Source organism: Lathamus discolor, chromosome 3 (genome assembly GCF_037157495.1).
Source record: "Lathamus discolor isolate bLatDis1 chromosome 3, bLatDis1.hap1, whole genome shotgun sequence".
NCBI lineage: Eukaryota > Metazoa > Chordata > Aves > Psittaciformes > Psittacidae > Lathamus > Lathamus discolor.
In genome coordinates, this window is record NC_088886.1 from 42,154,778 (window position 1) to 42,166,026 (window position 11,249).

An 11,249-nucleotide genomic window follows, 5' to 3' on the forward strand; every position below is an offset into this window, starting at 1 on the left:
ATGAGCGTGGATGCTCGGGGGATCCCAGTGATGGACCCTACTGCTCTCTCCAGGCGGAACACGGCGCTGAGATTAGTAGACTTGGCGGGGTCTCCTCGCCAGCACCTCCACCACCACCACCCCCCTCAGAGCATGACAGGCTTCCAGGGCTTCGCCGGGCACCCCCACGCCACGGCGCCCACGCAGCCGAGGGAGCACGCCGCCGAGTCCCGCCTCGGGCCGCACCCGCTCCGGCCAGAACACATGGGGCACCGCCACCATCCTACTCCTCATCCTTCTCCTCAGCATCACCCCGCGGCCCTTAAGCTCAGCCCTGCCCCTCATCCCCACCACCAGCTCCACCACCACCACCACCATCATCATCATCATCATCATCATCATATGGCAGGCCAAGCCGAGGTGGTCTCTAGTCAAACGGCAGCGTTTGGCCCGGCGCAGTCACCAGCAACCCCTTACCCCGTCTCTCACCCAGCCCAGGCTCTGGCAGCAGGTAGGGACTTCTTCATCCACAGGGACCTGCCGGCCCCACTCATGCCAGGGCTGACTGAGCAGCACCCCGCTGCAAGTTCTCACCACGGACTGTTTGTCTCAACAACAGGTAGCTACCCCGGACACCATGGTCACCACCACCACCACCACTCAGAAGCTGGGAATCCCTCTCTATTCACTGGACTCCATGAGCAGCCTCCCCATGCAGCTCCAGGTGGCCATCTAAACGGACAGATAAGACTGGGGTTACCTGGAGAAATGTACGCCAGGTCTGAACATTTCACTCAAGTACCAGCATCCAGGACAGAGCCTTTTGCTGCTTCTTCACTTCATAGCTACGGTGGCATGAACCTGAACGTGAACCTGGCTACACACCACGGCCCGGGTGCCTTCTTTCGTTACATGAGGCAGCCCATCAAACAGGAACTCATTTGTAAGTGGATTGAGTTGGACCAGACTCCCAAAAAATTATGCTCGAAAACTTTCAGCACGATGCACGAGCTGGTGACTCATGTCACGGTGGAGCACGTTGGAGGACCCGAGCAGTCCAATCACATATGTTTCTGGGAAGAGTGTCCAAGAGAAGGGAAACCTTTCAAGGCCAAATATAAACTTGTAAATCACATCAGAGTCCACACAGGTGAAAAACCTTTCCCCTGCCCTTTCCCAGGCTGTGGCAAAGTGTTTGCCAGATCAGAGAATCTCAAAATACACAAAAGAACTCATACAGGTCAGTATGTAAAGCTCTCTTTACTCTCTCTCTCTGTTATTCAGTATACTGTTTTGCTTTATTTTGTTTTGTTTGGTTTGGGTTTTTTTTTTTTAATGTATCCTTTGCGTTGTTGTTGAATACAAGCCAAGTACTTCTGGCAAATAAATTCTCAGATTTGTTCGCTTCTTTGACGTTTGGAGAAGGGAAAGAAAAGTGGGGGGAAACAGAGAGCGAGAACAAATCTCAGAATTCTCGTCCATGGGTGTTTGTTGTTTTTTTTTTTTTTTTGTGGTTGTGCGGAGAGGTTGCTGTATGTTTATGTGGATGGATCTGTGTAAATATCGAGTGATATAGCTACTATTTCTGCTTATTCACACAGGCGAGGATTTTTTATTTTTTTTGGCAATTTAAAGTAGTTGGGAAGAAAAAATGAAATCATTGTGCAAGCTCACAAATTAAAAGTGAACAATAGAAGTTACAACTTGTCTAGTCAGTTTTGACTGATGTCGCTGAGATGCTGCTGCTCGAACATTGTGAGAATAACACAGCTGCGACCTTTTCGTTCAACAGTTTTGTTTTGGGCACAGGGAGTTTCAAATGTTTGATCTGAATAACACTGACATTTTTAATGAGCATTGCCTTCCAACTACTCTCTGCATTTGCAAATATGGGGAGCTGCAAGTTCTGATTCTCGGGAGGGAAAAGAAGGAAAAAAAAAAAAGGAGAAGAAAACACGGTATTGTTTCGGCCTGTACATTTTGAAATGTCATTTGCAGATCTGTTAAGCGAAATTGGGACATGTGTCAGAAACATCTGTTAGTTCTAGTTAACAGAAAATAAAGTAACTCGATGGACGTTCTTGCAAAACTACGTTTGAACTCTTCCGGCCAGGAAAGCATTTATAATTAATGAAATTGCACATAGAAAGTTTTCACACTTCCAGGAGCAGCTTGTGAAGTTGTATTAATTAGTTTAGCAGCCGGTGTTTGTAGTCTGTAGATCTGGCTCCTTTTTTATATATATTTTTTTTCCGCCTTCTTGTTTTTGTTGGGGGGGGGGGTCCCTTTTTTTTTTTTTTTTTCCCTCTGAAGAAGAAGATAAGAAATAAGCTCTTTTTGGAAAATATAATCTGTTCCAGTGTAGGGTTTTCCACCTCCGACACTCTTCTGTACAGCCTTATGCACTGCGAGGGAAACTACATAATCCTATTGTAAGATCTGCTTACAGCCATACGATTTTTTTCGCCTTCCAGTTCATAAAACTCCCCTTCCCCCATGCTCGGTGCAGGGCTTGACCTTCCAGGAGCTGCATTTTTATGATATAACTCGACGTGATATAAGACGCAGAACGTATAATAATTTTGTATCGCTATCTTCTAAACATAGCACGGAGATTTTACAGCGACCGTCACTCGTCACCTAATTATTTTTCCATCGCTCTATGAATAGCTCATATGTGTGCGGGGGACGGGGAAGGGGGGGGAGGAAGAGAGGGGGTGATTGCAAAGTTGTGTCCCTCTGCTGCCTTCTCGGCCCCCTTTTTCCAGGAGAAAGGGATATCCCCGGGTCACGTAAGTTGTATCCGAGCCAGCTCTTTGTCGCATCAGCACAGGTACAGCCATAAACAGGGAGAGCTCATCCCTTAATGACAGTGTTTTTCTTAAGTAAACAAACTTTTACTGCTCTTTAACGGCCTTACTGTTTGAAGTCTCTGAAGCAGAAAATGGTTAAATTCTTGGGAAAACTGACCTACATCGGAGAGGCAGGTTCAGGGCAGACCCGAGATCGGAGGTTTGCGTTTATTAAACATCATTCCGCGCGTCTGTACTTTTCGCTTTAACTTTCCCGGTGATTAATTGCTGTATTGTGAAAACTCCTGCAGGGCCTTTATGGTTCCAACGTTTCTATTAAACACCCAGAAGTTGTCAAAAACGCAATGTTTCTGAAACCCTAATAGAACTCGCTACGAATTATTCATGAAGACAGTTCTAGATTCAACAGGAAAATTATTGCCTCCTCAAATATTAATGACTTCTGATTTCTCCGAGGCCGGGGAGCAGGCAGAGGGATTTCTGGCGATGTGCGAATTTTCCAGGTTGGAGGCTAAGGCGGTTAAGACGACAGGAGCGGGACGAGCAGGACGGACAGGGAGCAATTCGCCGCCTTCCCAGAGGGCCAGGAACAATAGGGCGAGGCGGGGGACGGAGCCCCTCGCCCTCCCGGGCGGCTCCCGCGCCTCACCCGCAGCCGGGGGACCGCCACCACAGCTTCCCCCCCCCCCCCCCCCCCCAAATCTTCCCCACCCCCCATCCTCCCCCTCCCGAGAAGTTGGTAAATACCTTAATCCACTCCCGGAGACGGGGGATTATGCCACAGTTTCCAAGCTGAATTTCACTGAACACTTTTGCCCAGCTACAAGTGTGGGGGGAAAATGGCGGTTAAGGTCCTGCGCTTCTCCATCGCCCCGAGAACTTCCTGCGTGGCTGTACCTCCGTGCCCGGGCTGCGGCAGTCGGGACCTGTAAAATGTCCTCTCCTTGCCGGGTAGGGATTTCCACGTAAGAAAACCTGCTCTCGCGAAAGCAATACTTGCAAAAGGCTCGGATCGCTCCTCTTTATTGAGGCGTTCAGAGAAGGCAACCCGGGCAGCTGAGAAAATGCTGCCCTCTTCCCTCTTGAAACCTGACTGTACGGAGGGACCTTTCTGTGGCTCTTTCAGGGGGTTAAGCGAAGTAGAACATTTTTCAGCTCTCGGGAAAGCGAAGCGCGCCGCAGCCCGCTTTTACCTGAATGTAACTCACTTTGCGCAAGCAGAGTGCTTATGAGGATGGCTTTCCCTTGGGTCTCCTAACTTACTGCTTGCTTGTACTACACTAATATCCTTGATTTGTTGTCTCAACTTAGATGTTGAAGGTCAAACTGTTTCCTTACGTGAAAGTGTAATTAGATTATATGCGTGCGTGTGTCTATGCATACGCACCCCTGTATGTCGACAGTATTTGGTTACAGGATGGGCATCGTTTTCTGAGAAGACCTTGTATTTAACCTCTTTCCCCTTTCCCTTTAACGTCAGGTATTTACCCATCCTCTGTGCAAATGTTAGTGGTGCAGGATGTGAGAGCTCCTCATTGATTCTTACAGTGCGGAAAGGACATACTTAACACGCGGAGCCACGAGCTTTTTCCCACCCACCTTGCATAAAGTGCATTCATGTGAAATATTTGGAATGCCTCCCTTAATGTGCCTCTGCTCTCAGCCGAGCATGAGGTGGGTTGAAGCCCTCCTAAATTTAATCGTGACGATCCCGGGGGGGGGGGGGGGGGAGGTGGGGGAGGGAAACCACAACAAATTAGAAAAATACAAAACCTGGAAGCTTTGGAAGCTTTTACAAATATTAAAAGTCCTTTCGATCACATACGCCATGATGGTGAACACAGTGGCTTTGTCTGCACTTCATGTTTAAGGTTCGGCCGTATATTTTTCTGATACCCGGATACTTTTTGACTTTTGGCGGATGGGGGTGTTATTTTCATACTCGGTTGATGCAGGACCTTGGTATTCCTTGGCCAGCAGGGTTTGGCAGTCTGCTATTACAAGCTACAATTAAGTAGTAAGCATTTCATCCCGAAGCTGTCTGTAGCGTGTTTCCTTGAAAACCTCCTCTATATAATGTATCATGTCCGGTCCACACGACCCGAGGTTAAATCTTCACACGAGTCCAGCAACACGATTGTATTTCTATTATGCTTAACGTTACTTATCATATTACCAGACAAATTTAATACCGATTGCATTTCCTTCCATGACTGAGTAGGTTCAAATGAAAAGGGAATCATACACTCACGACAGTGCTGTGCACCGGCCTACTCATCCTCCTGCTGAATCTCTGTCGTTTTGTCCCCTATAACCAATGTCGTTTTTAGATGTTTTTTTGCCTTAGCACACGGTATCAGCAAGCCGGGGAATTGGGAAAGGAGGGGGGATGCGGATCTTCCATGGGGCTGTAATCAGTGCAAAAATGGAATGAACGAGATGTTATCTAGCCAGGTTATGAATAATATTTCCACGTGGACATGGTGGAGTGTGAGAAATAAATGTAACATAAAAACCTTCCCAGGGAAAGATCACTGATCGCTCTTCCTGCAGGACGTTGTGTGCTCAGAAAGAGCACTTGGCCTCTAAGTTTTCCTTATCTCTGGGCTTTGTCTCCTTCAGAAACCCCCACGTTGAAGGTGGGGGCGAAAAGGGGAGGAGAAGCTGCCCTGGCCGGGCGCTCCCGGTGTGGAGCAGGGTGGTCACAGAGCGGCAGCGTCAGGGTAGCTCGGCGGGGCGGGCGGGGAAAGGCAGGGCTGGTGGCTCGGCGGCAGGCCAGAGGCCGGAGGGGAGCTGCTCTGGGTAGAGAAGCCGTACCAGGGCCCCAGAGAGGGGCCCAGGGAGGCTACGGGCGGGGGGGGGGGGGTGTGTGTGACGGGCTGCGCTGCTCCTTGCCCTGAGGCCGCCGTCGCTAATGGCTGTGCTCGCTCATTGCCTCCTGCAGGGGAGAAGCCGTTCAAATGTGAATTCGAGGGCTGTGACAGACGCTTCGCCAACAGCAGCGACAGGAAGAAGCACTCTCACGTCCACACCAGCGACAAGCCCTACAACTGCAAAGTGAGAGGCTGCGACAAGTCCTACACCCACCCCAGCTCCCTGAGAAAACACATGAAAGTGCACTGCAAATCCCCTCCTCCCAGCTCCGGCTACGAGTCCTCCACGCCCTCCTTGGTGTCCCCCTCCTCGGACTCCGGCCGGGAGCCCCCCGCCTCCTGTTCCCACGCCGAGCCCTCCGCGCCCGCGCAGCCCGCCGCCAACCTGAGCGAATGGTATGTGTGTCAGGGCGCGGGGCTCCGCGGCCCCCCCGCGCCTCCCGCCGTCCTCCCGCCGTCGCGCCCCCCCGGCCAGCCTCGGCCCCGCTGTTAGTGCGCGCCGCCCGGTGAATGGGAGCGCTGCTCCGGGGCGCAGGGTGGCCGAGCAGGAGAGGCCGAGAGGCGTTTGGCAGGAGAGGCGGCGCGCTGCGGAGACCGCGGGTGGGCCGGCGGCGGGTCCCGGCCGGCGCTCCCGGCGCCCCGCACACGGGAGGGCTGCTCCAGCCTTGGCCGGGGTGCTGCCGCCTCCTCCCTTCGCGCCACACACACACACCCTCTCTCACTCTCTTGCTCCAGCCTGTTCACGAGTCCACTGATTGGCATTTTCTTCCCCTTTTCCTTCCTTTCCTTTCCTTTCCTTTCCTTTCCTTTCCTTTCCTTTCCTTTCCTTTCCTTTCCTTTCCTTTCCTTTCCTTTCCTTTCCTTTCCTTTCCTTTCCTTTCCTTTCCTTTCCTTTCCTTTCCTTTCCTTTCCTTTCCTTTCCTTTCCTTTCCTTTCCTTTCCTTTCCTTTTCCCCTTGCCTTCCCATTTCCTTTTTCTTTCCTTCTTTCCTTTCAATTTCCATTACCCTTTTCACTTCCCTTTTACTTTCCCTTTTCCTTTCTTTTCCCTTTTCCTTTCTCTTTTCCTTTTCCCTTTTCCTTTCACCTTCCCATCCTTTCTCCTTCCCCTCCCCCTCTCCTTGCCCCCTCCTTCCTCTCCTTTCTTCTCTCCTTCCCCTCATTTCCCCTTCCCAAAGGACCAAAGAGGCTCCATACAGTTTTTGGCTGTACAGATTTTCTCCTGTCAACAGTGCCGTGTGCTGCAGTGTTCTGTTCGCCCACGATTTTCTGTGAGACTGTGGTTTTTAAAGAAAAAAAGATATATATAAACTATTATTTGTTACCGAATTGTATAAAATGGATCCATTAAATTCTTTGATTCATTAACCAGTTCGATGGACGTTTCTGTAAAGAATCTCCTTGCTTTCCTCTCTTGCTGTATATAAATACATATATATATTCCCTCCCCCCCTCCAGTAGCTGCTAATAAAGAAAGGCCCGGGGGGGGGGGGGGGGGGCGATGATTGACTGTCCATTTTAGCTCCCACTGGTAATGGCTTCTAATACCCAAACATGCCCGCCCCACCCAGAGAGCGGCTCCTGTCGAACAGTGGGCGCTGGGGCTCCCGGGGGGCCGAGGGGGGTAAAGCCCACTCTGTGACGTCACGGCCGGGGCCGGGCAGCCCCCCGGCAGCGCGGAGACCCGGAGCGGCTGCTGCACGGCGTCTGCCCTGAGAATGATCCTGGTGACAAATGCTTGCACCGGTCCGGCGACGTAGCTTTACCATCTTCGTCCTGCCCCGGAGCTTCAAACTAGACCTGACATAAACCCAGAGGGTTCACTCCCGTGGTTCAGAGAAAGAAGGAAGGGGAAAAAAGTCCCTAGCAAACCAAAACAAAAAACAACCCAAGAAAAAACAACCTCCTCCATTGGGGTAGCTTGAAACTGCCGAATGGTGCCGTTTTAATTACTTTAATGATGTTTAAGAATACCAGATAGTATAGGCAAATAAATAGCATGTGCTGCTGGAAGGGGTTTCCGTGGCTTGCTGAGCGCAGGCAGAAGGCGGCTGTGACCGCATCTTCTCGGGTCTGATACATCACCTCTGCGCCCAGGTGACTGGGGCTATTGCCTGTATACAATGTACATACATGCATACGCACACGAGCATGTGTGTATCTATAAATATCAAAGATAGGGGAAAATAAATAGCTGGTCAGTGGCTAAAAACACTCCTGCCCAGCGCTTGCTCCCCTTGATGCAGCTTTATTTTCTTTCCACGGCGCCATGTCGGGGTTCCCTTCTGCGCCCGCCCAAACTCGGTAACTTTTGTATCTAAACACCTCGGCAAGAACGTATCGCGGCTGGGAATGAAGTAGGGTATTACCTAGGCGAGAGAAATGTGCGAGAGAGGAACCTAAACCAGGGGAGAATTGTGCACCTCTGCAACCCCTGAAACTTCTGTGGTGGAAATCGAGGGGTATAGAATGCAGCTGCGGGCAAGGAAGATGCTTCCATCGTGTCCTGAGATATGTTTATTTCTTTATTTCTCTATTTACAGAAGTACTTGGAAGTGCAGGCTAATCACCTTTAATTTTTCATTTGCTTGTTACAGATGTCTACCCCGTTGCTCTCAAGGTAATCTAGACAGACGCAGCTGAAAGCCTGAATCTTATGCCTTAGACATCAAAGCAAGCTCGCACAAAGAAGTATTTCTTCACAACGGTGAATCTTCATGGTAAGTTAGGATTTCTATGGCAATAGGCAAGTCATACTTAAATAGTGAAAGGCGAAGTCTGGAGCCCGTCCGTCTTTTCATTAAGGACATAATATTTACGTCTAACAGGCCCTTTTTCTTGTGCATACAAGTATATATTTTTGTTTGACGCGAACTAAATCATTTTCATTTAATTTCCGGTAAACAAAACCCACGCGAACAGGGCACTTGTTCCAGACCATAATAAAAATGGATAAGACTGTCAGGAAGAAAAGGCCCGCTTGAACCGTCGCCTCAGCTCACTTTTGTTTCTTCTTTCTGCCGGGATCAGAGAATGCGTTTGGGATTTGAGGGCGAGTTTCTAAAGGCAAGGAAATGGTTTTTAAGGGGGAAAAGAAAAGGAGAAAGGTCTAATCAAGCTCGGGTTGTTCAAAGGGACTGATTTTGGGGTTGAAAGTGTGAGTTTTATGGTGCATCAGCATGCCACGTTAGGATCGCTATGGTAATGAGGAGAGCAATAGCAAGCGGCCTTCAAAGGAGGCACACTCCATTTGAGACAGTCTATTAAGATACATTTGCACTGACCTTTGGTTTCATGCTAGCTTAATACACTCAATCTGCTCCCCGCTAGAGATATACTTCCTCCACCTAATGCACTCCGGCAGAGCCGAGCTTTGCTGAGCTTCGCCCGCCCCTCTAAGCGGGCTCCGCTCCGGCGCGGCAGCCCCGCACTCCTTTCCCCCAGAGCAAGGAAGGGGCTGCCAGCCAGGCTTGGGGTGAGCTCCCGTCCCCTCTCTCCGGCATTTCTGGCCCGCTTTCCGCAGCAAAACCCTGCCACAAAGCCCAAGAAGTGCCCCCTTCTCCAATTCCACCCTAACTCAGGGGAAGATAGGATGGGGGCTGAAGGACCCCTACTCGGGCTGCCTCGGCCTCAGGAAGTAGGTGAGCTGCTGGAAGCCCTCCACGACCTGGGAAAGAGGGCCTCGAGCCTCGGGGAGCTACCCGTGCCCCCCTTATGTTCCCTTCCCATCCTTTCGACCCAGCCCGGCCCTGCCGGTGCTGCGCGGCGGCGGGCGGAGGCTCCGCGGTGCGGGGAAACTTGACACCCTCAAGGCCGGGGCCACGGGCGCTGGGCCATGGGCCCGGGAAAGTTAGAAGTCCATGTTCCAGTAATTGTCTTGTTGTTTATTTTATCCAAGTACCCTAGTGAATAGGGGAAAAATAAACACGATGAAAAAAAATTCAAACAGTTGAGTCGTCTTTAGTGCCAGCCCTTGTGGTTGAATAAAAAGGATGGTCCAATTTCTATTGAGCTGAGAAATCTTTGAAGTGGGAGTTATTATCTGAGAAATTCCTGCTCGTCGTCCTAACAACGCTGATGAAACGTAAAAGGTTCTTTGTCAGCGATTTGTTCTCCTCTCTGTCAAACTCACCCTGCCCGTTAGCTTTAAACCGTTTCTAAAGAGATAAAATCAAACTTTTAAAGATAACTTTAGGGGCCCAGAGGGTGCAGAAAATACCAAACTATCGAATCCTGTGTATAGACATACATCTGGATATATGTGGCTGTGGCTGTGTGAAACTCTGTCTCTATACAGATGTCCATAGATGTCTGTATGACCTTACTGTTCGAAAGTTGAAACGATGTCCATTTTTTTACATTTTATCCTCTGAGCTTTTCCATCTAATAAATTATTCCTACACATATGCTGCACAGAATGTGATTCTTGGGAGAAGGCAGAAATATTTGGTTTCATTAACACCAGTATGTGACCAACAAACGTTTTCTTTCCAGTAGAGTGAAAGCAAGAGCGTAGACACAAGAGTAAAGGCTTTGATCATTTTAACAGTCCGAATACCTATTAAGCATGTATATACTGCAATGTATTGAAGTTGTTAACGCATTCAAAGAGATGGCTTCCATATGCTCACATGTTTTATTGTCCGTAAATGTAAAAATAGTCAAGCTGCATCCCTTTTGTATCTTCATTTTATAAAGATCATGGTGTGTACTGAAATTATTCCCCGATCAAGGTTTATTTAGTAGTTTCTCTTTGGAGATCATGCAATGCTCTGTTCGTAACATGGATTCCTTGAAGTTGTAACTCATCAGTGTACTTCTGTTTTAGTTGCTACAGAATGTTCTGAGCCCAATCCTGCCATTGTAAGCCACCCCATTAACTTAATGAGACTTTTCCTGAGTAAAGACAGAGTCAAACTGCAGTATAGTGGGTATTATTCTTGTTATTATTGTTCTTATTATTAATTCTGGATCTTGTAATATTTATGGAAAATCTACCATATTCCTTGTGAACCGTACAGGAGAGAAGCCTCTGAAATTGTAGCTAGCAAAAAGACCCCACAAAACATTTGCAACGTTGATAATGCTGCATTTCTTTCCAGACTTCTTATATTCCATATTTTCCTTCATCACATGTTTGGTGATAAACGAATGTTCTGTTGTGTGTTTGAACATGCTATTTATTTTTAATATTTGGATTTTTTACAATAAATATTTATAAACCTTTCAATTCTATGATTATTTTTACAAATCTGCACTTTTAAGTATGTGTTTGTATTGATTATACTGAACCATTCCTAAGAACACTATGTGATCAACCTTGTCTTTCTGTTGTTTTTTATATTAGTGAAAAAATATTTCCCCAAACCAGTGTACTATTAATGTGTTGTACAATCAAGTACTAATGCGTGGGTTTTGTTGGTCTTTAACCTTTTAATGTTAATCGTTTTAGGTTGGCATTTACATTAAAAGAACAAAAGGAAACAAACTACATCTTTGGCTTCATTTCTGAGACTACATTTTTCAGATCGGATATTTTAAATACTGACCAAGATGCAGAGTGAGAAAACCGAGACCGGTGGCAT

At 48.4% G+C, this 11,249-nt stretch overlaps 1 protein-coding gene across 1 annotated transcript; it reads left to right on the forward strand.

The window, feature by feature from the left end:
• Positions 1-6,158, forward strand: ZIC4 (Zic family member 4). The gene is made up of 2 exons (XM_065672659.1): positions 1-1,219; positions 5,737-6,158. The coding sequence occupies exons 1-2, from the start codon at positions 1-3 to the stop codon at positions 6,156-6,158; spliced, it is 1,641 nt and encodes a 546-aa protein (XP_065528731.1).
• The last annotated feature ends 5,091 nt before the right edge of the window (positions 6,159-11,249 follow it).

Excerpts from the sequence above, each read along its gene's own strand:
- ZIC4 (XM_065672659.1), top strand. The coding sequence starts at position 1 with ATGAGCGTGGATGCTCGGGGGATCCCAGTGATGGACCCTACTGCTCTC. Across the intron at positions 1,220-5,736 it reads ACACAAAAGAACTCATACAG|GGGAGAAGCCGTTCAAATGT; the intron begins GTCAGTATGTAA and ends TGCCTCCTGCAG.